This window comes from Arvicola amphibius, chromosome 1 (assembly GCF_903992535.2).
Source record: "Arvicola amphibius chromosome 1, mArvAmp1.2, whole genome shotgun sequence".
NCBI lineage: Eukaryota > Metazoa > Chordata > Mammalia > Rodentia > Cricetidae > Arvicola > Arvicola amphibius.
In genome coordinates, this window is record NC_052047.1 from 163169213 (window position 1) to 163194708 (window position 25496).

The 25496-nt window shown below is 45.1% G+C and overlaps 1 protein-coding gene across 4 annotated transcripts in view; it reads left to right on the plus strand.

Annotated features, from left to right (window-relative positions):
- Window positions 1–963: 963 nt before the first annotated feature.
- The window catches only part of Cemip2 (cell migration inducing hyaluronidase 2), an 81999-nt gene continuing 57466 nt past the window's right edge, over window positions 964–25496 (plus strand). The window contains exons 1-5 of one of the 4 annotated variants that reach the window (XM_038323805.1): window positions 1764–2214; window positions 3610–3672; window positions 14799–15141; window positions 19170–19310; window positions 19721–20282. In XM_038323805.1, the coding sequence (XP_038179733.1) occupies window positions 14811–15141; window positions 19170–19310; window positions 19721–20282 (1034 nt within the window). In that variant the 5' untranslated portion in view covers window positions 1764–2214; window positions 3610–3672; window positions 14799–14810. Of the gene's footprint in view, window positions 1072–1763; window positions 2215–3609; window positions 3673–14798; window positions 15142–19169; window positions 19311–19720; window positions 20283–25496 lie in introns of those variants that run through there. The other 3 variants (XM_038323797.1, XM_038323813.1, XM_038323790.1) reach the window with 3 other exon arrangements.

A 25496-nucleotide genomic window follows, 5' to 3' on the forward strand; every position in this document is an offset into this window, starting at 1 on the left:
GGGTCCTCTGGAAGAGAAGCAAGTGCTTTTAACTGAGTCATATCTCAGCAGCCCCCCACCCCCACCTCCAGGGGCTCTCAAGTTCTGAATGTCTCACTTTGAGGCCACTGAAAATGTTCTTCTTCCTTTGCAGTTTGTCATAGAAAATCATCTGTGCAATTATTTTAAGTCATCCCCTTTCTCTCCCCAGAAGGGACTGGGGCTGGAGGTAGCAGATGGGTAAGAATTTTGCACTGTCTCAGAAGTAGGTGGAGCTGCTCCTTGGAAAGCTGAATCTTTCCAAGGTTTTTAGTTAATTGTGGATGCATTCTAGAAGTGGTTCCAAAAATTGCATTTTGCAAACTCCTTTGACTCTGTCCATAGAGCTTTGGTGGGGGAATCCAAGTTTCCCATGATCTGAGGAGATTCTTATTGGCCCCAGTCTGGAAACACTGATTCAGTTCTACAAAGTCCTGAACCAAACCTTGGAACTAGGGTATTCCCCTTCCTGCCTGCTAGTGTGTCATGGTTACAAGGTTGAATTTTTACTAGAAGGGTGGAGAAAGCAAACAAAGAAAGCAAGCCTGAAAAATGAGCAATCCTGTCTTACAGTATTCATTGAAACAGTTCCCCAGGGGGAACACTTCCAACTCTGAATTAAATAGAGGATGATGACTGTCCCGATTTGGCAATCTTCAGCTGTCATTAGCTCTGGACCTCGTGGATCTAAACGGATCAAGCCAGGTCGCGCCCTTCGCTGCTGCAGGCAAGGCTTTTCCTCTGCAAGAGTAACTTCCGCGAGGGGACCAGGTGATGTTAGGGCTACTTAAGCCACCAGACCAGTGTATTTTGGTGTAGGGTGGGCTGAGGAGTGGCTTTCAGTGTTTCATCCCCGCCCCCTGCAAGTTTCAGCCACTCTGGAACACGCGAGTAGAAGGCGTGACCAGACCTAGGTATATTTATTCTGGCCCTTACGCGAAATGCTGGGGCTGCTCCAGTCTCTCTACTGAACACTCTGAAGTCAAGAGCACGCTGCCTCTGCGGGGAGCGCTACGAACCCAGATCCTTGCTGGCCAGGTGGGGGCAGTCGAGGTGCGGTGACTTGAGGCACAGAAAGTTTGGGGTGTGGGGGGAATTTTCGGGGTATTCCTGGGGAATGATGCGGTGCCAAGTCAGCTCTATTCGGGAGCGATTAAAGATCATGCCTAACTGAGGTTTTGGGTGAAGAGAATAGAGATCCACCCTGGGGGCTGGGAGGCAGCGTGGCCAGATCGGAGAAAATGCAGGTTCAGTTTCGAGTGATGGGGACTGTAGGTTCACATAGGTCTTGTCAAGAGGTGACAGGGAAGCAGTATTAGACTCAGCTAGGGGTGATGAGGGCAGAGGATTCGGCTTAACCCTGGAGGTAATGGCTGCCAAGTAGCGTGGTCAGATTTCTGCAGGTGATGGGGCCGCAGATTCAGGTCAGCAGGAGACGACGGGGAACCGATTCAGGCACAGCTAAGGTTACTGAGGAGCGCAGACTCAGATTCAGCCCAGCCGGTTTCCGCGAACGCCCAGGTAGTCGTCTGCAGTCAAGCCCAGGGCGCTGCTTGGTAGCTCTGGCCGCCCGCAGTGCCAGCAGGAGCTCTTCCCGCTGGAGGCAGCGGGAGGCGCTGAGCCTTCGTGTGTTGCTCGAGGTGGGAGGAGCCTCCGCAGGCTCCATCCCGCCCACAAAGCCCCGCCTACCCACCTTAGGCCCCGCCTCTACGCCCGCCTCTCTAAGCTCCCGGCCCCCTGCCCAATCCGCAGCACTCTTCGGCCCAGCGGAGCCGGCGCTTGTGTGGCCGGTGGCGGCCGAGGGGGACCCTAGCGAGCCGCTTCGCCCGCCGACCGGGGACCTGCGCGGCTCGGGAACGCGCCCTGTCGCTATTGTCTCAGGGCCGCACGGGCTCGCGCCGACTGGACGACGATTCCCCTCCTCTTCCTCCGGGAGGGAAGGATCCCTGAGCGCCAAGCCGGGCTGGCTGGAGGAGGTGGCCGCGGAGGCGGAGGGAGGAGCGTTACTCCCCGGTCGCCACTGCTTCTCCTTCAGCGGAGGCTGCGGCTGCCGCTGGCTTCAAAAAAGCGGCGGGTCCCGGGTTCCTGGCCATGGAGTGGAGATCCGCACGCGGGGACACCTGGAGCTCCTCTCCTGCTCCTCGGGCCACCGCGTAGACACCTGAGTAGACCGACGCCAGGAGGGGGGAGGGGAAGGTAAGGTTCTGCGGGTCGCAGGTCTCCAGCCCCGCCTTCTTGGCGGTCCCCGGGGCCGGGAGGGCGCGGACCCTGCTAGCGCACCTTGGCATCCTGCAGGCCTGGCCGTCCCTGCGCTGGCGTTTTTTGCGGAGAAGCACAACGTCCCCGTGGGTCCCAGCGTCCGTCTTCGCCAGCGCCTCCCCGCCGGGGTTGTCCGCACGCACCCGGAGACTCAACCTTTTTCCACGAAAAAGGGTCCTTGGGAATCGGAGCGTGATCCCTTTTCCGCTCACTTTGAGTTCCCGGAGAGGGTAACAATGGCTGTTTTAAAGTCGGTGTGAACAGCACTAAACTTTCAGGAAAGGCTGCGTGGGGGATGCGGACTGCAGTGAAAGATTGGTGGAATGTGCATTGTGGAGTCTTCGCGTCCGCGGGCGCGCGCGAGCTTCTGTAAAGTTTGTGGGGGAGCTTTGTCTCCTAGTCCCCCGCGTTAGTGTGACCCTGATCCTTGTGGGAAAGCGAGGCTTCAGAATCTGGGCATCTTTAAAGCTGGGAACCAGTTTTAGCACAGGACCCCACCCCCCAACACTTCCCCTCTGGTCCTGGCAGAGAACCGGGCTCTCACTGTGAGTGCCCTGAGGGGCTGTAGTTAATACTACTTATTACCCCCCAGCAATAAAACTAAGGCCCTGACTCGCCTGTGAGGGTTGGTGTTTGTCACCAGACCTCTCTCTCTGGAGCGGAAACACCTAACTTAAATCCTCCGCTTAAGACTAGGGCAGCCGACTTTGATATATGTCTCCTTTCATCAGCAGTTGGGGTTAAAGAGAGTGCCTAATATATAAGAACTTCCACTCCGCTCCACTCACTGACTTGGACTCCCCTGTGCCAGTGATGAAGTGTGATGCTGCGTGGTCGAACATGTTGAAGGTGGGCGGATGTCTTGAGAGCCCTTACCAGTTAAAAAAAAAAAAAAAAAGAGGGAGAGGAGTTGGGAGAGAAGTTCCATCCGAGCTGAGGGAGGCCTGAATTCCCACTGTAACCAGGTATATATGCTGGAAAAGGTCTCTAAATCCACATACATATAAATTAAACATACCCTTAGAGATTAAGGAAGCTGGAGCCTTCAGCACTGGTCTGGGAGTCCTACTCGGGTGTGGCCCTCATTATCTTCGAAGGGTTCTTTTGAGTTTGTATTTCTGGGGAAAGCAGAATGTGTACCCGGCATGTTGTTCATTTGATAAATAGAGGAGAGCTTGCCATGGTGTCTTCTCCTGTCTTTGAAATAGCTCACCTTAGTTACTCGTATGTGCTCTAGGGTCAAAGGAGGTCGTGGGTTGGGGCTGGAACTTTGTCTTCTGATTTTATATTCAGTCTGTCCCGTACTGTTTATCTTATTTTTTGTCCTTACAGGACAGAGAATTAAGGTGAGAAGTGTATTCTGATCCATCACCTGTTCTCTATCTGAGAAGTGTGGTGAGTGTGTATATCTGTATGTTTGTGTGTACAAGACATGAGGATATAAATTCTTGGGCTCCTGTGAAGTTCTGTGCAATACTGGTCCCATGGCTAATTGTTTGAGGAAGGTCTCCTTTCTCCATCTAACCTCCCGCTAGTGGATTTCCTGAAGCATTAGAATCGCAGGAAAGCAAAATGTGGCAACACCTCAGTTCCACTCTAGAAGGCACAGCCATGCCTTTCCTCTTAGCTGCCAAGAAAACGCGCAAAGCTAAGTGGGCTTGTGGGCCATCATGAAATTGAAAGGACACCACTTACTAGTCGTGCGCCTCCAGGCAAGCCTCTGAAATTAAGAGAGATGAGCCTGAGATACATTTCAGAGAGAGAAAACCAAAATCACTGTTGAATTGATAGTTTGAGACCCATGTTTATAAATGTCTATACATTATGAGGTGCGCTGAAATAGTTTAGTAGTCTACTCATCTGCCACTGATCCATTCACTGAATACTTACAAATCGCTCATCATGTGCTAGACATTCTGGAAGGACTCTCAGCATGCTCTGTGGTACTTTCTGTTAGTGGGAGAGGGAAGTGAAGGAGTGGCTGGCTGCAGATGGGGAAGCCAGGGACAGGAGATTCCTGTGTGTTTTCCATTGAAGATGAGTAAGACTGTAGCCGAGGAAATGATAGTAACTGGGGACCAAGAACACTAAGATCTCCCCAGCGTTGAGTGGGGACCCTCTGTGCCTAAGCTTTCGGGGGATAATGGAAGTGCCACCTGGAGGTTGGGCAGTAGAACAGTTTCTGAAACTATTTATTAAATCAGACAAAATACTAGGGACTGAAAATTGGCTTAAGAAGTGCCACCTTTGTCCATGTTTTTGAAACAGGGTCTCCCTATAGCCTAGGCTGGCTTCTCATTGCTCAGTCACCATGACTGCTCTGGGGTTACTGGCTTGCCACTACACCCAGCAAAATTGAAGGTGGGAAGTCAGGCAAGGTTTGCTTGGAATGAAGGCTTTGGCAATTGATAACAGTTTACCACTGGGCAAATCCCTAAATTTCTTCATCTGTGTGATAAGTTTTAAAATGCTTGTTGAGTATAATGGAGTCAATTAAATTTGTAATTGATATGCAAATTACTGAATTAATACTGCTAATCCAATGGTACTTTATTCTGTAGTTTTAAACAAGCTATAAATAAATGAAAATTATGGCTTAATGAAACTGGCCTCAGCCGTAGGTTTCTATTTATTGACTTTTTCCAGAATGGAAGCAGGTGTTCGTGCCTGGCTGCTGTCCTGTGATGTACCTCCCTTGCCAAGGCGTCTGCCCCTCCCACTCACAGAACATCTTTGCTGGCTTTGGCTTGTGAGCATTGATGAGAGGGAGGGGCCGTCTGGTCCAGGGCATCACTCTAGAGGGCCTGTCTGAGTTTGTCTCCCAAGGCAGCTCTCTCCGACGCCACTGTCTCAACAAGGTCAACATATGACGAGGGTGGGGGTGGGGCAGCTGTGTTTCTGAGATTATGAAAATCACTCTTATTTTCTCCATCTGTAAAGAGGTATCATTTTCCACCAGACTGTTAAGTGCTCTCCTAACAGCTGCTGTTGTCGGGGTGAAACGTGAAACTGTGGGTGCTACTGGCTTTAGTTCTCCTTTGGAGATGGGTCAGCTGACATTTTGTAAATTGCTTTTGATGGAAACCCAGACTCAGATATTTAAAGCTATAAAGTCTAAGTGGCTCTTTTGGGTGACGTGAATGGGAGTCAGGGTGCCAGACACTGCTGGACTTGCTGAATCCTGGCCTGTGGTTCCAGGGGTCCTAAAACCAATGATAAAGCGAGGAAGTGGAGACCCAAGAGGCTCACTAATTAGGTGAGGTCATGTAGTAAATTGATGGCTGAGCAGGGACAAGAACCCCTTTGTTCTTATTTCCAGACGGTAATTTTCCCCACCTCGCCTAGTTATTCTTTTAGTTCATTTTGCCTTTGTTGGCAATTAGTTATTTTAGTGTTTAAGTAGTTTTCACTTGGGCTTAGAAACCCATTGTACTTAATTCAAAAGGTAGATTCATGGCTTTTCATCTCTTATTTATCCATGTAGTACAGTGTTATTTGATAAATAAGGAACTCGGCATAAAAATGTTAGCTTTACTTGCATTTTCTGTAAACAGGATGCAAATTTGCAGTATTGTAGAAGTGTGCTTTTTTTTTTTTTTCCTAAGAAGCAAGTTCCTGGAAACATTCAGACTTTTTTTTTGTGTGTGTGAATCACAGGATAAAAGCATGCTAGGGATAGTGTGTGTGTGTGTGTTTCCTCTTTGCTCATTTTGAGAGCCTTTAACACTGGTTGTCAAGAACCAGCAAATATTGCATTTTTACGCTAGACAAGGCATATGGCATCGATAGATAAAGAAGGCATAGGGTCTTTAGTAAAATGTCTCTTTAAAAAGTGAAACAGACCCACCTGGAAACTGTAATTACTGTCTCCTTACAAATTAGTCCTTTAATCTATGAGACAAATCTGTTTTGAAATTCCTTCTCTAGACAGATTTGTCTTTTCAAGGTGGAAAATGGTGACCTTTTTACATGAGGTGCACCAAGACTGTTTCTTTGTTTGAACAGTAAGCAAAAGTAAAGTTGTATTTAATAAGAACTTTTGGTATTGTTTGCTTGTTTGAGGTAGTGTCTCAGGTAGCTCAGGCTGGCCTTGAACTTGTCATATGATGAAGGATGACCTCGAACTCTACATCTGTCTCCTTCTGCCTGTCACACTGCCACATGGATGAGAATCTTACAAGTTGCAGAGGAGAGATGGTGGTCTGTGCTTTAGTGCAGCACAGTAGTTTTAGCACTGTGTTGAAATGCTCTTGGAGAATTGCACTTTAAGACGATTCATATTAAGCCACTGAGAAAGGAATAGTTTCCACTGCACTACAAACTAGGTGTCCTTTTGGTCACGTCTGGAAACTGAGTCTCTTGAGTGAACCAGTTACTGATTTGGAAGCTTTTCCATAGTTATTGGCTCTCCTTTTGGAGCCTGGAAACCTTCAGTATTATAATGGTTTTGACTATTGGTTCCAATACTCTTTCCTAAAGAATGAATAGTTTGGCAAGTTTGAGTCAGTAGCAGAAAACAAAAAGCCTATATCCCATTTCAGTATAAGTGAGAAAATTCACTGTGGGCATCTTTTCTTTTGAAAATGCCACTACAATAAAACCAACTTTGTTGACTGACTATGAAGCCCCCACATGAAGCTTAAAAGATTGTACTTGTGTAGTGAAAGTTGTGGCTTTAATTGCTCAATGGGAATGCGTTCATGACCACTCCCAGTGGCATGATCGAATAGAAATAAAGGCGCTTAGCGGTGAGGAACTAGTTCCTTGAGAGGGAAGGGGATGGGAAGCCTTTTCTGCAAGGTTTACGGCATCCTCTCACTAGTGGCAGCTGCTGATTACGTAGCCACGGCATGACCTTCAGCCTTTTTCACCAAGGTCAGCCAGTAACTAACTTTTCTGAGTTGCCCAGTTACCACATTGTCTTATCTTGACCTGGAATTTTCTAGTCTTTTTCATTTTTTGTTGCTGTTGTTATTGAATCTGGGACACCTGAGCTGGCCATGCTTCTTTAGATTTTCAGCCCTCCCTTGTTTAGCTGCACAAAGTCCGGCCACCATCTTGGTCATGGGAGGAGCAACTGCAGTACCAAGCATGTATAGTCTTGGAGAACACCAGGGCAATTTCTGACAAGGTGGAATATGCCCACATTGCTTGGCTGAGGTTTCACATGCTCTGGGAGAAGATCGAGCATGACTTGTAGTCTGGCTTGGAACTCACCTGCAGGTGATGTCATGCCTTCAGGATCCAAAGACTACAAGACACTTCTTCCAGGACAGCCAAGCTATGTAGAGAATCCCTCTCGAAAACCAAACACAAACAAATTAGAAATTGTTCTTATGTTCTCTGATTAGAAAGCTTCTTTTTGGGGTGAAAGACAGTAATATACTTGGGTTATGGTCCCATGATTGAGTAGCCTGGGTCTTTTCAGTTTGGGCATCTTTGATAATCGTCCTTGGTTTGCAAAACAGGCCAGATCATAGTCTGTGAGTCCTAGCATTTCAGGGTTAGTGTGCCAATAGATGATGACCTTTTCATTCATCGGCATGTATTAGTCAAGCACACCTCCTCTTTTGGCCTTTCCCCTACCTTTCAGCTCTGTAGACACAACTTCCTGCTGGCGCTTTCTTATTGGGCAGCCTTTTAAAGGGTTGTCCCTAGCAGCCTGCAGAGAATGCAGCCAGCCAATGCAGGCCACTGGCAGCCCTGCCCTTTGCTGTATTAATTAAATTGGCCTCCTTCAGGTCAGACCCCAGCTTTGGGTTTTTCGTTGGAAGGTCAGCTGCAAGGAGATGACGTGTGGGAGCCTCCATTGTGGGCCTCTGCACAGCCATCTGTCACTGTCAGCAGGTTGGAAGCCTCTCGGTGTCTTTCTAGCCAATGGGGAACAAGGGTGAAGGGGGAGACTGACCTGACCTAAGGAGCCTTGGAATGGGGTGGAAGGAGCTTTTTGAGAGAATGAATGGGGGAGAGGGAGGGAATCTGAAGAAGAGTAATGGGTTTAACAGAAACAGCAAAGGGCCGAGATGCGAATGACTCCCCCTTTGTCTGATTCTTCAGATGGAGGAACATTTGAGATCTGTCAGAAGTAGGATCCACACAATAACAGTAGTGGATCTGCTTGGCTTTTATTTGGGGTTTGTGAATGGGGACAGCTCTCACTCTGTAGAAAGGCTGGCAGACTGCGGGCTTTGTAAGGTAGGAAGAAGGAAACAGAAGGGTCAGTAAAAGCTGACTGGCTAGCATCTGCCCAAGCAGGTTCCTATTGTCTGTGCCTCACAGCAGGAGGGTCCTTCTTACTGCAAGGTCCTCAATTTCAGGGGAAATTTTTGTTTTGAGATCTTCTTTCCTTCTTTGAATTACAGTTCGGTTATGTGGCATTGAGCATGAGTGGCTGAATCCAGTTTGCTTTGGTCTGGTCTCTTTGTCCCATTGCAGGAGCTTATTCTAAAGAAGGCCATTCATGATTGACAGCTCCACAGCCCCACCCAGAGGCCTGTGTTCTCTGCTCCCTTTTGCTTTTATTTCTGCTTGGGGAAGTGGTATTGGCTATATTCTTTGCTGCCTCAATTCCTCCCCCCCCCCCCCCCCCCAGATATCCAGTATTTTTCCTAACACTGGGGCGATGGTGTACCTCAGTCTTGGACATGTTTCAGCTGTTGAAGGACTTAGGGTTATCACCCATTGCTTCTTATGAATTTGATTAGCAGAGTTGAAAGGGCAGGGCTGTTCAGTACATTTATTATTTATTGATTTTTTATTTTAATTTTTAAAATTTCATTTTACATTCCATCCACAGTTATCTCCCGTCCCCCAGTGTATTTATTGTCAGATGTATTCCTCATAGAGTATGAAGGACAGGGTATAAGAATTAATGAAAATACTTAAAGGTCACTTATACAGTTAAAGTATTACTTGGCTGATTTTTGGTCTCAGACATATGTAAATATTTAAAAAAATTTTTTAAAGATGTACTTATTTTGTGTTATTGAATGTTTTGCTCACATGTGTTATCTGTGCCCCGCATGTATGCCTGATGCCCAGGGAAGTCAGAAGAAGGTTTCCTATTCCTGGAACTGGGGTTATATAGATGGTTGGGAGCCACCATATGGGTGCTGAGAATTGAACCCGGGTCCTCTGAAAGAACAGCCTATTTTCTTAACCTTTTGACTACTTCTCCAGCCTCTAAATATCCTTTCCATGAGGGGTCTGTGTCTGCCCAGACGATTACAGTGTAACTTGCTAAGGACATACTCTCAGCGAAACTGAACCAAAGTTGCTATTTCCCGAGGCACACTTACTGTTTTAAATGTAGTTGTTTTCATTATTTCCAATTCTTGTTTTTCAGGTGTTTACTACACCCTGACTATAGCTTTCTAGAACAGTATAACTTAGTTGAAAAGTGATTTTTAGAGTAGGAAAAGTAATGTTAAGTAAAAATACTTATCCCAATGTAAATGATTAGTGGCACTGATTTTTCTTTTCTTTCTTAAAGTGCAGTTAGTCTTTTTAGGGTTGTATGTTTTAAAGATTGCTTATACTTTCCCTGTGCTGTATCTTAATAGACTTCATATATTTTAGAGGTGTTTTTGTTGGTGAGGAAGAGGATGTGAATACTGCTGAGTACTTAGTTTTGGTGATGCTCATCCTATGTGTCCACATTGACCAAGTGGAGAAAGCTGATAGGGGAACATACAGTAATTAGCTTCTGAATCCCTTACCCTTTCATTTCATGGGGAGATTTGTAATCAGGGCATAGCTGTTCCTCGTGCACCTGGGAACCTTGATTGGGTACACAGAGCTTCATGACAGTGAAAGAGGATTGTCTAAGATCAGTTGTAGCAAAAGTCAGCGAAGATTTCAAAGCCAGACAGTTGCAGGGATTGTGACATACTCTGGGGTTGAGACGGGCTGGAAATGGCAGGGGCTAAGAGGGCCAGTGTCCTGGCAGAGTGTGTGCCCTGTCATAGCACTGTGTATGGGCCGTGGGGCCTGTAGTTCTCTGGGGGTGTGCTCATTCAAAGCTAAGATCTTGGAGGAAAGAGCACATAGCTTTTTTAACCTGCTGTTTTCTTCCAAGTAGCCATTATATGTGTAGACATAGGGTTCCTCATAGTGGTTATTTTAGAATAATATATTTTATATTGTATGCTTTAGGAATATAATGTATAATATATATATATATTATATATATATTTCTAAACTACACACACACATACACATGTACGCACTCACCCCTTTCCAACTTCTCTTTGTTCCATAGAAATCTATATGTGTTCAAATACATAATTTTTATGACTTTGATGACATTTAAGTATGTACTTGGAAGTTTGAAAAATTAAAGGTTCTAAAAAGTTTTTGGGTGCTGTTTATTTCTTCTGTCTGTCTGTCTGTCTGTCTCTCTCTCCTCTCTCTCTCTCTCTCTTTCTGTGTGTGTGTGTGTGTGTGTGTAAAACCCTGGTTGTCCTAGAATTCACTTTGGAGGCCAGGCTGACCTTGAACTCACAGAGGTCCAACTGCCTCTGCCTACTGAGTGCTGAGATTAAAGGCGTGTGCCACCACTGGCTCTAAGTTTATTTCTTTTTTCTTTACTTTTTTTTTTTTTTTTTTTAAGATTTATTTATTTATTTTGTGTAGAGCGTTCTGTTTGCTTGTTGGCCTGCAGGCTAAAAGAGGGCACCACATCTCTTTATAGATGGTTGTGAGCCACCATGTGGTTGCTGGGAATTGAACTCGGGACCTCTGGAAGAACAGTCAGTACTCTTAATCTCTGAGCCATCTCTCCAGTCCCTAAGTTTATTTCTTATTGAGCTGTTTTGTGTGTTCAAGCCTGAACTCATTGTTTAGCAGCAGGGACAATCTCCATGTAAAGACAAATTAAATGAGACCCCATAACATTATCCCTTTAAACTAAACCACATACAAACCTGAATGTCATTTTGATGTTCTCTTTGTCATGCCTCTTTCTAAGACAGGAAGTTGAGAATATAGAATCTTAATTGAAAATTCAAAGCAGCTGGGAGCCAACAGCTTGACTGGGTCAGAAGTTCAGATGACTATAGTAAAATGTATTTGCTTTTATAATTTATGTATACCTCTTTTCTGAAATATTTTACTCTTTGTTGTTTGTTTTTACTTCTTTTTAGACACAACAGTGATTACATTGAAGAAATTTCCTAAGATCTTAATAGAAGAGAAAGATTGCCGAGCCAGATTTTAAGAGTTGTGCAGACAGTCTCAGAAACAAAGATTGTTGACTACTTAGTTGACTGTTGTTTCAAAGCTCATTACCCTGCTCAAGAAATCTTTGATTGGATTATGCTGATGTTGTGATTGTTTCTACAAGCCTAAAGTTTCTATTTAGATTTTCTTGGGACTGGAGAGATGGCCCAGTGGTTAAGAGCACTGGCTACCCTTCAGTTGCTGAGTTCAATCCCTAGCACCCACATGGCAGCTCACAACCATCTATAATGGGAGCTGATGCCCGCTCATGGCATGCTGGCATACACACAGACAGAGCACTCATACCAAAATCAAAACCAAAAAAAAAAAAAAAAATAAAAAAAAAATCGGTTCTCTTTAAAATTATAGTGGGAGCTGGGCAGTGGTGACACATGTCCTTAATCCCAGCACACACACACACAAATTAAAGGAGGAACTTGAAAGAGTGTAAACAAGGCAAAGGGATTGCATTCTTTTTTTTTTTTCCCCTCGAGAGAGTGTTTCTCTGTGTAGCCTTGGGTATCCTGAATCTCACGCTGTAGACCAGGCTGGCTTTGGACTCACACAGATCCACCTGCCTCTGCCTCTTGAGTGTGTGTGGGATTAAAGGCGTGCGCCATATGCCTGGCATTTGGCTTCTTACTGAGTGTTCTGTATGACTGGGTGTGTGCATGTCTGATGAAGGACGGCGGGAGCCTCTGCAGTGGGTAGGAGGGTGATTTAGGAGACTGATACCGACTGGGAGCAAGTGTCCTCCATCAGCCTGTGATAAGCACTTGAGTGTGCACCTGCTGTCTCCGTGTACAGAGGACTTTCCCTTTGGTCTGTCTCATCATTTCTTCCTGTCAGCATGAAGTGGAAGGGAAAGTTTTCCACTTGTTTTCCCCCGTGTCTCCTGCATTTCATACTCTGTGACTGAACCTATTATAGCTAGTTTGTAGAATTCCTGCTTGCAGATGTGACTCAACCCATCAGTCAGCAGACTGTGGCTTAGAACTGTATTTTGTAAAAGTTAAACAAGAATGAATTTTTTTCTCTTGAGATAATGTTCTTAGTTTCTTCCAGCTGCAATCAGTGAAACAGATTAGGTAAGTTTCTCAGAGCCTTGAGGATATTGAAGGGTTAAATGGGAAATTACTGTGGACAAGGGCTGGAGAAATGGCTCAGCGGTTAAGATCACTAAATGCTCTTCCAGAGGACCTAGGGACTAACAACTGTCTGTAACTCCAAGATCTGACACCCTCACACAGATATACATACAGGCAAAGAACAAAACAGAACAAAAGATAAGAACAATGCCCATCAAATAAAAATAAATAGAAAGAAGTGACGGGTGATGCCAGCACACACTGTTACCGTGAAGCTTGCGGCCCCAGTAAAACCCAGACTGGGCCTGATCTCGCACTGAAGCTGGAAGGCAGAGGAAACTTCAGTGCCCTTTTGCTATAGGATTTTCAGGATTAAGTAGCTGTTGTTGAGAGTTTGGGAGGCTGAACCCAATTTGGCAGTATTTACTGGGAGAATTATACCTTAATCTTCCAAACAAGTGACTTAAAACTGAGTTGGGAGATGGATGTCTTGGCCTGCAATGCTTTTGTCTGACCCTCATCATTTCTCTCATGACAGTCTCAGCACCGCTGCTTCCTGAGTTAGTGGGACGCCATTTTTCATGAATAATTTACATCCCTAAGTGGCAATCGATATTTTTTAAAGTAATGTATTCATAGTACCATGTCTAGAGTAAACCCATCAATGTGGAATGAAACCTGAAGGAAACATGTTTCTGTTTTATAATTTTAATGATTTTTATGAATTGGAAATAAGATTTTTTTTTTTGCATTTTTTTTTTATTCCAAAATATCATGGAAGTAATAGCTTACTTTTGAGGACAAGAATGGTGGCTCATTTTGCGTTTTCAGCCAGTGGGCTAATGGATTCAGGATTCATTTATGGCGGATGCCTTCTGAGTTTCCATGTTAAGTTGCCGTTTTGTGACACTGATGGGCTTGTTATTCTGTTATTTCCAGAGGACTGGTGATCCCCTGAGCCTCTCACTGCTTTTTGTTTTTTTTGTGGCTACATCTGGTGTGGCACATTATCTCCCGAAAGAGCTCTTCAGCTTGATAAATAGCACCGGCCCTTCTCACCCCGAGACAATGAGGCAGAAAGACAGAAGCTCAAGGGACATCTATCCCACCCCTTTCACAGCAGATCATGACAGTTGTGTCCCCTCCCGTGAACCTGGCACTCAGGAACATCTTCTCTGTCCCTTTCTTTGTTAATGCAGGAGGTCACACTCTGCTTGGCTGTGTTTATTGTTTGCGTCTGCTGCTTGGAACATACAGCAGTTTCCTCAATAGTACCTTGGATGTCATTGAGTTTTCTTTGTCTGAAGTGACAAATAATTTTCATCTAAATAATGACTTTAAGCTTTATCTAAACAATGATTTTAATTCACATATCAAGCCCCATAGACATCATTTTGGCAGAAACACCGACTTGGAGAATGATTTTTGCCTCATGTAAACTCATGATCAATTCCTGATTAGACTTTCTTTGTGTTCCCCATTAATTTTCATGTCATTTGGGTACTGGAAACCCTGCTAAGTGGGCCATTTTATGTTTAATGGGTTTGTTGATGGTTTAGAGCAATCTGGAGGTCCCTGTACAACTAAATTCTTGTCCTTTATTTGGTAGTAGACATGGGGAATTTGTTGTGAGGGTATTGGATGAAGTCAGGTGACTCGGGATACTCTGGAAAGAATGTAATGGAGGAGTTTGGGTGTCATATTTCTGAAGCTGTTGAGCACATCAGAGTTATCAACAGTTACCGTAGCAAGACATTGTATGGTGGAGCTAGCTGGCTCTTCCCTCCCTTCTTCCTACGAAATTAACAGTTTCAATTACAACTTGTTCTTAGTGCTAACAATAATGAACACGAAGAGGAAGTCCTTTGTGTGTGTGTGTGTCAGTTTTTCTCACCTAAAAAAATCATCCTGTATCATTAGCCGAGTGAATTTATTCATGGAAGATTCCAGAGATTAACATGCTGTTGAGGCCTGTTGGGTTCTGATTATGCCTTCATAAATTGTTAAGAGCCTGATCTTTAGAGTCAGGGCCTGGGCTGGTGTGAATCTCTTTCTCGGGCTCAGCTTTTTCACGAACAAAATGGGGCTAAGGTTGCCTACTTGTAGATTTGTTTGAGGCTAGCCTGGTTAACATACTAAGTTCCAGCCCCCCCGGATCTACAGGACTCTGCCTCAAAACCAGGGTACGCATTTAAAACCTTTTCCTTTTTACAGTGACAAGGTATCATGTATGCTGCTGGCTCCAGGGGACACTCCCCTGCTTTCCTGCAACCTCAGAACGGAAATGGCCATCGCTCACCTGGTTATGTTCCTGGGAAAGTGGTTCCGTTACGGCCTCCTCCTCCTCCAAAGAACCACGCTTCAGCCAAATTGACCTCCACCAGCCAAGAAGCCCCAACAACTTTTGCTTTCTCCCCGGAGGAGCAGCAAACGCCAAGGGAGGACCGAAAGCAGCAGAGACACAAGAACACCTTCATCTGCTTCGCTATAACCAGCTTCTCGTTTTTTGTGGCGCTTGCAGTCATTTTGGGAATATCCTCAAAATACGCTCCAGATGGTACGTACCGCGTGCCCATGGCATTGTGCACGCACGCACATAGAGCATGGTCCAAAAGAAGAGCTAAGGAGCGGAGGTAGAATACTTTAAAACAAAACAAAACAAAAAGAAACCTCTTGTTGCTTAGGCTGGCTCTAACACCCTGATGCACGGTAGGATGGGGTGTGACGTCTTATGAATGGGAGCAGTTGTTCGACGAATCTGTGGGAAATTGTAAATGGGAGGGCTTGGCTTTCTCAGCATTTTTGGCCCCACACTGTGTCTCAGGGCTCAAGTTGTTCTTGGAGCATCTCTTAAAATGCTCTTCAGAGTCTTTGCTAATTCCCGTGGGAGTGCAGGACTGTACTTTGTGGGAGCTGCGAGTTCTGGATTGCAGTGAGTTTATTTGCTCATACATACAGTGATAAAGTGGACTTCATTTAAAAAACAGACAAGTAAGTAAAAAAAATTGTTTTGTGCTTTGAAACAGACTTGGTGAACACTGCAAAAAGTTTTAAATGCTTTTTTATAAAGTGTATCCTTAGAAGAAATATATTTATATATGTAAGTTGATGTATTTGCCCAGCACTACCCAATCAGTTCATAGATGAATATTATGTAGGAAGCTTTAGTTTCTTAAATGATTTTTACTCTTCAAGAAGGCAGGTCAGAAATGTAGTGATCAGTGCTGAGTTGGTGAGAATCTGAGTTTAGTTCCCAGAACCTATGAGCGGCGGGACAGCGGGTCACAACCACGTTAGCTCTAGGGGCTCCAACAGGGTTCTTCTGGTTTCTTTGAACACCTGCATGCACATGACGTCCGTTCACAAACATACACATAAATAATAGTAAAAAAAAAGATCTTAAAACTAGAACTGGTCGCATGTGTTTGTAATCCCAGCGCTGGGAAGATGAAATCAGGGGGATTCCTGAGACTGAATGGAGCCTGCCTAGCCTGACTGAGGAGTAACTCTGTGGGCTCCTCTCTTGCCTCCACGTGCATGTGTTACCCACTCCCCACTCCTCAGACACATGCACACACATACATACACAAACACACAGAGGGAGAGAGAGAAAGAATATTTATGGTAATACATTTATTTTGATTGGTTTGGAGAAACTTGTTGCCCATCAACTTCAATATGTTTTCAACAAACAGCAGCTTCATCGAAGTGCCCGTGGAATGATCGAAAACTCAGAGACCCCAGGGCTGTGACATAGAGGGCTAGGCCATTACAACCTGAGTTAAGTACCCCATTTTTTTTTTTTTTTTTGACAAAATTTACTACAGATTTTTGTCTGAGTAGAATTCTCCTTAACTGGATATAATAGTGTAACAGTTAAGGCACCCTTTGCCCTTTATAAAACTTACAAATATTATTTTATTTTGGTTTTCGGGGTACTTTAGGGATTTTGCCAATTTTAAGGTCCTGGAGGGGAAGTAAGTTACCAGCAATTCTAAAAGAATAAACAGGAGTGAGAGAGATGACCAAGCCAGTTGGCTACACTGTGAATTTATAACATTGATTTCCCTTGCATGTAGTATTGGCTTTCTATTCCCGGTTCCAAACACAATAACCAAGTTCTGATTCACATTTTCCAAATACTCATCAGGAGCGGGAAGCTAACTAGTGGGAAATCAGAGCTGCAATCTGTGGCTTTCCTTGGTATTTTCTTAGCCTATCTAGAAAACACTGGGCTCCAAGTGTGGCCCCTGAGTCAGTGTTCTTTAGCTCCCCATGCAGGCGATGCAAGCGGAGGCGATTGCTGGAGACCTCGGGGGCTGAGGTGTTTTATGGTCAGCCCCACTGTGGCTTTTGCTGTTGCAAATGTGCTTACTCCACGAGTGGGCCAGCCTCGGAGTGGGGGCTGGCAGAGTTGCTTTTTAAAGATTCCACACATTTTCTTATTTTATTTTACTGGAATTTTTTGGGTGGTAGTTTTGATGGAGTGTGCTGTCTAGGAATTAATTGCAAGCAGTTCTGAAAAATTGCGTAACTCCTACAGTGGGCTTCGGGTCTCCACAGATGGAAGTCCTTCTCAGTAGCTTGTAACATGTGACCTTTGCTTCTTCTCTTCCACTCTGGAGAATTCCGGCTCTAGGCTTTATGAGGAAAATAGGGATGCTGAAGAGAAGTCATTTGATTTTCTGTAGGGCTGGGGACTGAACTCTGGCCTTTGTGCTAAACAAGCATTTCTACCACCAAGCTACATTGCCAGCTCCAAGGGTTGCCTTCAGTTTAATGGTTTAATAAACTATGTGAAGAGTTAAATAGTAATTATAGATCTGGTATGAGAAAAATAACCCCATCGAATACTTGCCAAGGCCCTAGTTAGCGAGACTAATTTAATTCTACTTGCTCTTACTTCAGAGCGACAGTGTATGGAGATTACCGCATGGGATGCTCGGGTTCAAAAGGCAAATTTAGAATGCTGTCTTCCTTACCAGTGGTCTCTGCTTTCACAGAGGGGCCGTCAGCCTCGGCACAGTGTTTCTTGTTGTCCTCAAGCACATGTCACTCCTTCCTGACTCTGCTTAATTTAAACACAGGGTGACCTGAGTAACCAATGGACTAGGTTGGTGGGATGTATATACATAGATACATGTATTTTTAAAATAGGTTTATTTTTATTGTTTTTAATTAAGCTTATGTGTGTATATCTGCGTGAGTGAATGCCACATATGAGGGTTGATCACAGAGGTCAGAAGAGGGCATTGGATCCCTTGAAACTGTAGTTGTAGGCAGTTGTGAGCCAGATGTGGGTGCTGGGACCCAAACTCTGAGAGCGGGTCCCAAACTCCATGCTCTTAAGCCTTGTTCATTGTTCCATTTCCCAGTCCCAGCATTTCTTGTATTCTTGTCTATTCATGCTCTTCGTTTTTAAGTTCCACCCCTCGGGGGTCTGAATCTATAGAGCTGCCTTAGTACCTCCAGCTTTTTCTTCCTTTGCCTGAGGACACTTATAAATTAAGGACCACATTATTGATCATTTCTTTATTTCACACATGCTGGCTTTTCTCCCAGGCTGGTGTATAGACTTGTAGAAATATGCCCGCCCCCATCTGAACTTTACAAGATTTAAAATTTCTGCTACAGAGTGGACAAAAATCTCCAGCAAATCATGAGTTGTTAGCTGATCAAAAGTGAAGCTATGATTTTTCTTTCCCCTAGAAGTATCTCATACACAAACAGCCATCATTTTTTTTATCTACTATTCAAGAGGCAAGTTACAGTTCTGGTAACGGAAGATTACAAGCGCGGGAATCTCATTTCTTCAGGCGGAACCTCCACATCACTCAACTTGCTAACTAATCTTTGTGTTGGCTTCTCTGCTCTGCAATTTCCTCATCTCTCAAAATGAGAAGTCATTGTTTTGGCCACTTCCCTTCTGTCGTTCCGTTGGGAAAGTGTACATGTGGGGAAAGAGGTGCTGTTTCTGCCTCCTTGATCTCTGTGTTTAGGAAGGAACTTTTGGATATCTAACACGCTCGTTGGAAATTTCTGCAATTTCTCTTTCCATTAGTCAAGGTATTTTGAGAGAGAGAGAGAGAGAGAGAGAGAGAGAGAGAGAGAGAGAGAGAATGTGTGTCAGTCTGTCTGTCGGTCTGTCTGTTTGAGATTATAGGAATCAAATCCAGAACCTCAGTCATGATAAGCTAGCACTATGTTAGTGAGCTCCATTGCCAGCCTATGATTTTCTTCTCTAAAAACAGCATTACAGTGTGGGTCCAAGAGAAATTACTGTTGTTTCCAAAGTAGGTAGTCAGGGGAACTTCATTTTTATCTTGTGAAGTCTGGTCTGAACCAGGTGATGACTTGATTTTGTGCCAACGTCTTTTTTTAATATAGTGAAGAAAAGAGTTCATACCTCTTGTATTTGGGAAGGGGTGGGATTCCCACTCCAGAGGCAGGAGATCAGTGCCTCTGCATTTTCCATGCAAATCTGTGTTCAGTGACAGTAATTCTTGGGCTTGGCTGGTCATGTGGTTTCCTTGTACTTTGTTGGACTGGGTTCTGTATCAGGGGTGTGTTGTTTTTGTTTTGTAGAGAATTGTCCAGATCAAAACCCTCGTCTCAGGAACTGGGATCCAGGACAAGATTCTGCAAAACATGTTGTTATCAAGGAGGGAGATATGTTCCGCCTGACCTCAGATGCTACAGTGGATTCTATAGTCATTCAGGATGGGGGTAGGTAACAGTCCCTGTCTGTGGGGGCCCCATGGGTGCTCTGTGATGTGGGGGTCGTTTGCTGTTCCTCATATAGTAGATCCGTAGTGGATTTTATCTGAAGAAAGAAAGATAAAAGACAAAGGGATGCCCAGTTTTTCTCTTTGCTGCATTAAGCGCTTACAGGAGTGCCTTAAGAGCCTTTATTTTGACTCAGAGCTCCAAAGGGTGCCGTTCACAATGGCAGGGAAGACATGGAGACTGGTGCCTCTTCCTCTAAGGAGCTTGCAGCTGGTCACATCATGGTGGCAGCCAGGAAACAACTGGGATTGGAACCAGGGGGCCAGTCACCCTCCTGGACCACCCCCAGTGATCCCCATCTGCTAGCTAGAACACAGTTGCAAAGGTTCAAGTGGTGTTGCTCCTTGCAGGACTGCTTGTGTTTGGGGATGCTGAAGACGGATCCAGAAACGTTACCTTGAGGACTCGTTACATCCTGATCCAGGATGGTGGGGCGCTTCATATTGGAGCAGAAAAATGCCGCTATAGATCCAAAGCGACAATTACCTTGTATGGCAAATCAGATGAAGGTGAAAGTATGCCAACATTTGGCAAAAAGTTTATTGGCGTGGAGGCTGGCGGGACACTGGAGTTACATGGGGCACGGAGGACGTCATGGACGATGTTGGCAAGGACTCTGCATTCCTCAGGCTTGCCCTTTGGCTCCTATGCCTTTGAAAAGGACTTTTCCCGGGGCCTTAATGTGAGGGTCATTGACCAAGACACAGCCAGAGTTTTGGAAAATGAGAAGTTTGATACCCACGAGTACCACAATGAGAGCAGGCGACTTCAGGAATTTTTGAGAGCTCAGGATCCCGGTCGGATTGTAGCTATTGCTGTTGGAGATTCAGCAGTCAAGAGCCTGTTACAGGGAACAATCCAGATGATCCAGGACCGGTTGGGAAGTAAGCTGATCCAAGGGCTGAGCTACAGGTAGGTAGACCTTGTTCCTCTCTTCCCAGCCCTGCGGTAGAGTCTGTCTCCTGTGAAAGCAGAGAAGAAGGTGGGCAGACAACCACAGACAGCTGCTGCTCATTTCGCTGGCTGCACGGCCACTCCCAAGGGCCTTTCCTATTGGTGCATCAGGTTGCCTTTTGTTTGAACCACAGATTTAACTGTTAGATGTGGTACACAGAACATTCTTGGCTTTGGTTTATGAAGCCCTCTGTGAATTGTCTCTAGGGCCAGTGGAAAGCACAGGGATGTGGTTCTGAAAAACCCTGGGCAGAGTGAAGATAATTTGCCTCTGAAGAGACTTCCTCTTCCCATTACCTTCTGAAGATTCTGGAGCCTAGGCTAATTGAGACCACTGAGCAGCTGAGAGCTTAGGGCACCAGTCCACAGAAAGCCTGTCATAAAAGCCCTGAGGGGTAGCAGGCATGCTTAGGTTTCTGTTTCTTTCTCTTTTGGAATCTTTTGCGTGCTAATTTGATTGGAATCCTTTACGTGCTATTTTGATTCCACTCGCTTCATTGGCTCAGTTCTGTCATTCCGGCACAGGAGAGGCAGCCAAAAGCTGGAGAGCTAAGCTAATCCTTTGTACAGAAGTTATCTCTACTAATTCTCTGGAAGAGTCTCTACTCATCACCCTGGAATTCCTAATGCTGTCTGGAGGTGAGGAAGTAACCGGGTCACCATTTAATTAAAGAAAGAAAGGAAGAAAGGAAGGAAGAAAGAAAGAAGAGAGGGAAGGAGGGAAGGAAGGAAGAAAGGAAGATAAAAAAAAAAAACCCATAGGTAATTCTACTGAATGTTCTTAGGCACACTGGGAAATGTCAGAAGTGAGAGGGCCTCAAAACTGCATGCGGAAATTTCCTTTGGGCACAATGCTATATCTACAGAAAGCCTTGAAGATAATGTAGTGAAGAAAAGAGGTCTATTACCATCTTGAATTGCTTCTTATTCACGTGTTCTTATGAGATGTCAAAACACAAGACAGAAAACCAACAGCTGAAAGCTGGCATGGGCCACAGGCATGCTCCAGAGGCAGGGGGCCTCCAGGAATTAGAGCAGTGTGCAGCATAGGCAGCCAAGAACGGAGGTCTAGACACAGGCGAGCATGAGCAAAGCCTCCGAGGGTTTCCTCTGAGAACACGAATGGAGAAGGGCTGTAATAGGAATGGGAGGCCTAATGGTGGATCACAAGACGGTCCTTCTGTAGTCGCCACCCAGGCCAAGAAACACAACATCAGGAGCACCTCATAGCCCTCCTGCCCCCACTGCTGTGCACCGATCGTTCCTTCCCCTCCGATGACTGTGTCCTCCTGAGCTAGGGAGCGCGCCAGGGTTTAGGTTAGTCCTCTTTCGAGCTTCATAGAAATGGTAGCAGACTAAATAGTTTGTGTCTGGCTATTTTTGCTCACCTCATGAGCGCTGTTCATATTGTAACACATAGGGCAGGCTTTTTCACCATTGTTTGTTTATATATTTTTTTTTATATTTATTTTCCTGAGACAGGGCTTTCATTGTGTAGTTCTGGCTGTCCTGGAACTCACTATATAGACCAGGCTGGTCTCGAACTCACAGAGATTCACCTGCCTCTACCTCCCGAGTCCTGGGATTAAAGGCGTGCGCCACTATGCCCAGCTTCCACCATTGTTTCTTTTCTATTGAATGAATATATTGCAGTTTCTTGTGGATATCAGAATGCCTTTCCAGCTCGGACCTGTTATAAGATGTGTTTCTGTAACGGTTCCTTTACCCATCTACTGATGTGCGCATGCACCATTCTTATAATGGTTAGACCAGGAGTAGAAACATACTCTTGATAAAGGTACATGTCCGTTGTGTTAGTCAGCTTTCAGTAACCGTGACAAAATAAATATTCAAGACTATTAGCTTGGGAGGAGAGATTACTCACAGTTTGAGAGAGTTCAGTCCATGGTCACTTGGGCCAGTGGCTTTAGTCTGTGGCAAGGCAGAGAACATCACAGTCATGATAATGGGTTGCCCCATAGTGCTGAGGAGGTAGAGTGAGAAGAGGGCCTGGCTTGCCAGGGCATGCCCCAGTGATCTGTGCGTGTGCGTGCATGTGTGTGTAGTGCCAGAAGTCCTGCTGGGGCATGGCTCTAGTGATCCGTGTGTGTGTGTGTGTGTGTGTGTGTGTTTGTGTGTGTGTGTATATATGCGTATAGTGCCATAAGCCCTGATGGAGAATGCCCCCAGTGATCTGTGTGTGAGTGTGTGTGGTGTAGTGTGTGTGTTTGTAGTGTGTATATGTGTAAATGTGTGTGTATGTGTGTGAGTATGTACAGGCATAAAAAGAGGGTGTCAGATCCCATGGAGCTAGGTTGTGAGCCGCTTCTGTAGTGCAGATAACTTAGGGTTGGTCTTCAAAAAGAACAGCCAGTGCTCTTAACTTCTCCGCAGCTCTTAGCTGGCCACCCTAAGGCCTCTCTCCCCACTACCTCCTAAAGGTCCAGCTGCTCTTTAATAGCTCTATGGGCTGGAAAATAAGCCTTCAATACGTGGGCCTTTTGGGGGACCTTGACGCTCCGAATCAGAGTTGCAGTTGCTTCGTTTTTTTACTCTTTTCTCTTTCGCTCTTTGGAGGGCTGACCACTCAGCTCCCAAATAAATCACGGACGGAGGCTTATTCTTACTTCTATTTATTTGTTTGTTTTGAGACAGGGTTTATTTTGAGACAGAGTTTCTCTGTAGCTTTGGAGCCTGTCCTGGAACTCGCTCTATAGCCTAGGTTGGCCTCAAACTCACAGAGATCCGCCTGTCTCTGTCTCCCAAGTGCTGGGATTAAAGGTGTGTGCCACCACCGCCTGGCTTATTCTTACTTTTAAATGCCCAGCCTTAGCTTGGCTTGTTTGTTGTCTGCTTTTCTTCAATTATCCCATCTATCTTTTGCCTCTGGGCTTTTATGTTTATCCTATGTACCTTTCTTTACTTCTTGCTCCATGGCTTGCTGTGTAGCTGGGTGCCCAGCCCCTGATCTCTTGATCTCTTCTTCCCAGAGTTCCCCTTCTATTTATTCTCTCTGCCTGTCAGCCCCGCCTAGTCTCTCTCCTGCCTCGCTATTGGCTGTTCACCTCTTTATTAGACCAGTCAGGTGTTTTTAGACAGGCAAAGAAACACAGCTTCACAAAATTAAACAAATGTAACATAAAAGAATGCAACACATCTTTGCACCATTCAACAAATGTTCCATAGCATTTAGAGGTCACAGCAAGAAAGTAACACATCTTGAGCTAATATTCCACACCACAGAGTACCTGCTATGCTTCCTGGTGTAGCTGTGACAGCAGTGGCTTCTGTTCCCCCATGTCCTCAGTGCTTCTGATCTTGTGTCACCAGTGGTGACTGTCTTGACTTTGCTTTTCCCCCCTACTGAACTGCTTTCTAAATTTCCTTTAACACATCACCACTCACCTAATGGAGAAGTTAGAATGGTGTACACCAGCTTCCGTTGTATTGACATTACCTCCAGTGTACATAAGCAGGTACCTCTTGAGCACTGGGTGCTAGCGCAGTGAAATTTCCCACAAGTGGAGGAGGAAGCGGGAGTGTTCTTGAGATAATGTTAATAGAACAGAACATTGTTTGGTAGTTGCTGAGGCAGTTCTGGGCAGGAAAGGGAGCCTCTGACATTCTTCCTCTCCTCGCTACTGGGAGATAATAGTTGAGACACTCTTTGTTTGATCCTTTCTGCTGTATCAAGGGCTAGAAACAGCTCTGACTGGTTCTCAGCCCCTAATCCCCACAGGGGCAGCTGTGGGACTTGGAAGGCTGGAGGCTTGCTTTAGTGAACTTTTTATCTGAGCATCTAGCCATCTGTCTGGCATAGATTACATTTAGTATTTTTCTTCTCAAAGTATGAAATTTACATTTTTTTCTTTTCATGTTTTGAACCAGGAGGCTTAAAAAAAGTTTTCTGGCTTTTGTTGCTATACTTTTTTTCTTTGACAAACTTTGGACACGAGCTGGGGCGAGTCCATTTTGACATTTTAGAAACACTTTGCTTTCTACAGGTAATTGTTTTTTTTTTTTTTGTTTTTTTTAATTGAGATTTGTTGGCTAACAATTCTGTGGTTTTAAGGATGTTTAGAAACTTTGTACTTAGTGATTCTCAACTGTGCCTAAATGCACAGACACTAAAAACTGGTAATGCCCAGGTTGTCTTAGATCATGTTTTCAGAGAGTAGTACCCAAGACAAGAGTGATAATTACTGCTGTAAACTTTGACCTCTAGATTAGGGTGTGTGTGGGTGTGGGTGTGTGTGGTTAGGCCCTTGGACAACCTTTGGGGTTTCCTCAATTGCTTTCCATTTCATATTTTAAGATAAGACCTTCCTTCCACTGAACCTGGAGTCCATAGATTTGTGTAGGGTAACTAGTCAGGAAGCTATAGTGATCTGCCAGTGTCTGCCTCTATAATAGTAGGATCACCCATGTGTGCCACTGGGCCCTGCCTTTTATAAGGTGCCGGGAATCTGAATTTAGGTTTTCTGCCTTTCCAGCAGCTTCTCTACTGATGGAACCCACTCCCTAGACCCTGAGAGTTCTCAGACTACGGTTAGGAGCATCATTCGGCATCACTGGGATATTTGCTAGACATGCAGATTCTCTGACCCTCTGACTCTCAGACTGTGGTGGCAGCAGAGTGGGGCAGCGATCTGATTAGGCATTCCTCCCTCAGGTTGTTCTACTGCTAAGGCTTGAGAGCCACGGTTTACCTCAGTGTGAGTTAGTCTACCTGAACATTCAGGTACTCAGACCCCCAGCATTAACTTTTAAAGCTTTCAGGCCATGAGCTCTATCCCTAGTGATATCATGAAGTCAACCAAACAAAAACAAAACAAATTGAGAAGCAGGTGTGATGGCAGCCCCAGCACTTTGGTTGTGGAGGCTAGAGGGTCTGGAATTTAAGATCATTCCCTCAGCGACATAATTCGGTGCTAGCCTGGGTTACCCAAGACCCTGTCCCCAAAACAAAAACAACCACCAAATACTACAGGAGAGCAGATTGCAGTCTTTTTTTAGGAGACAGCAAGCGATCATGTCTACAATGACACATGCTCGCGTGTGGGTGTCCAGGAAGGAAGTCCGTGATTAACCGATGCTGTAGTCATCCCTGCTTTACCTGTGACAAAGCTGGAAAAACAAGTTTGTGAAAATCAGGTGAATTTGCCTCTGTGA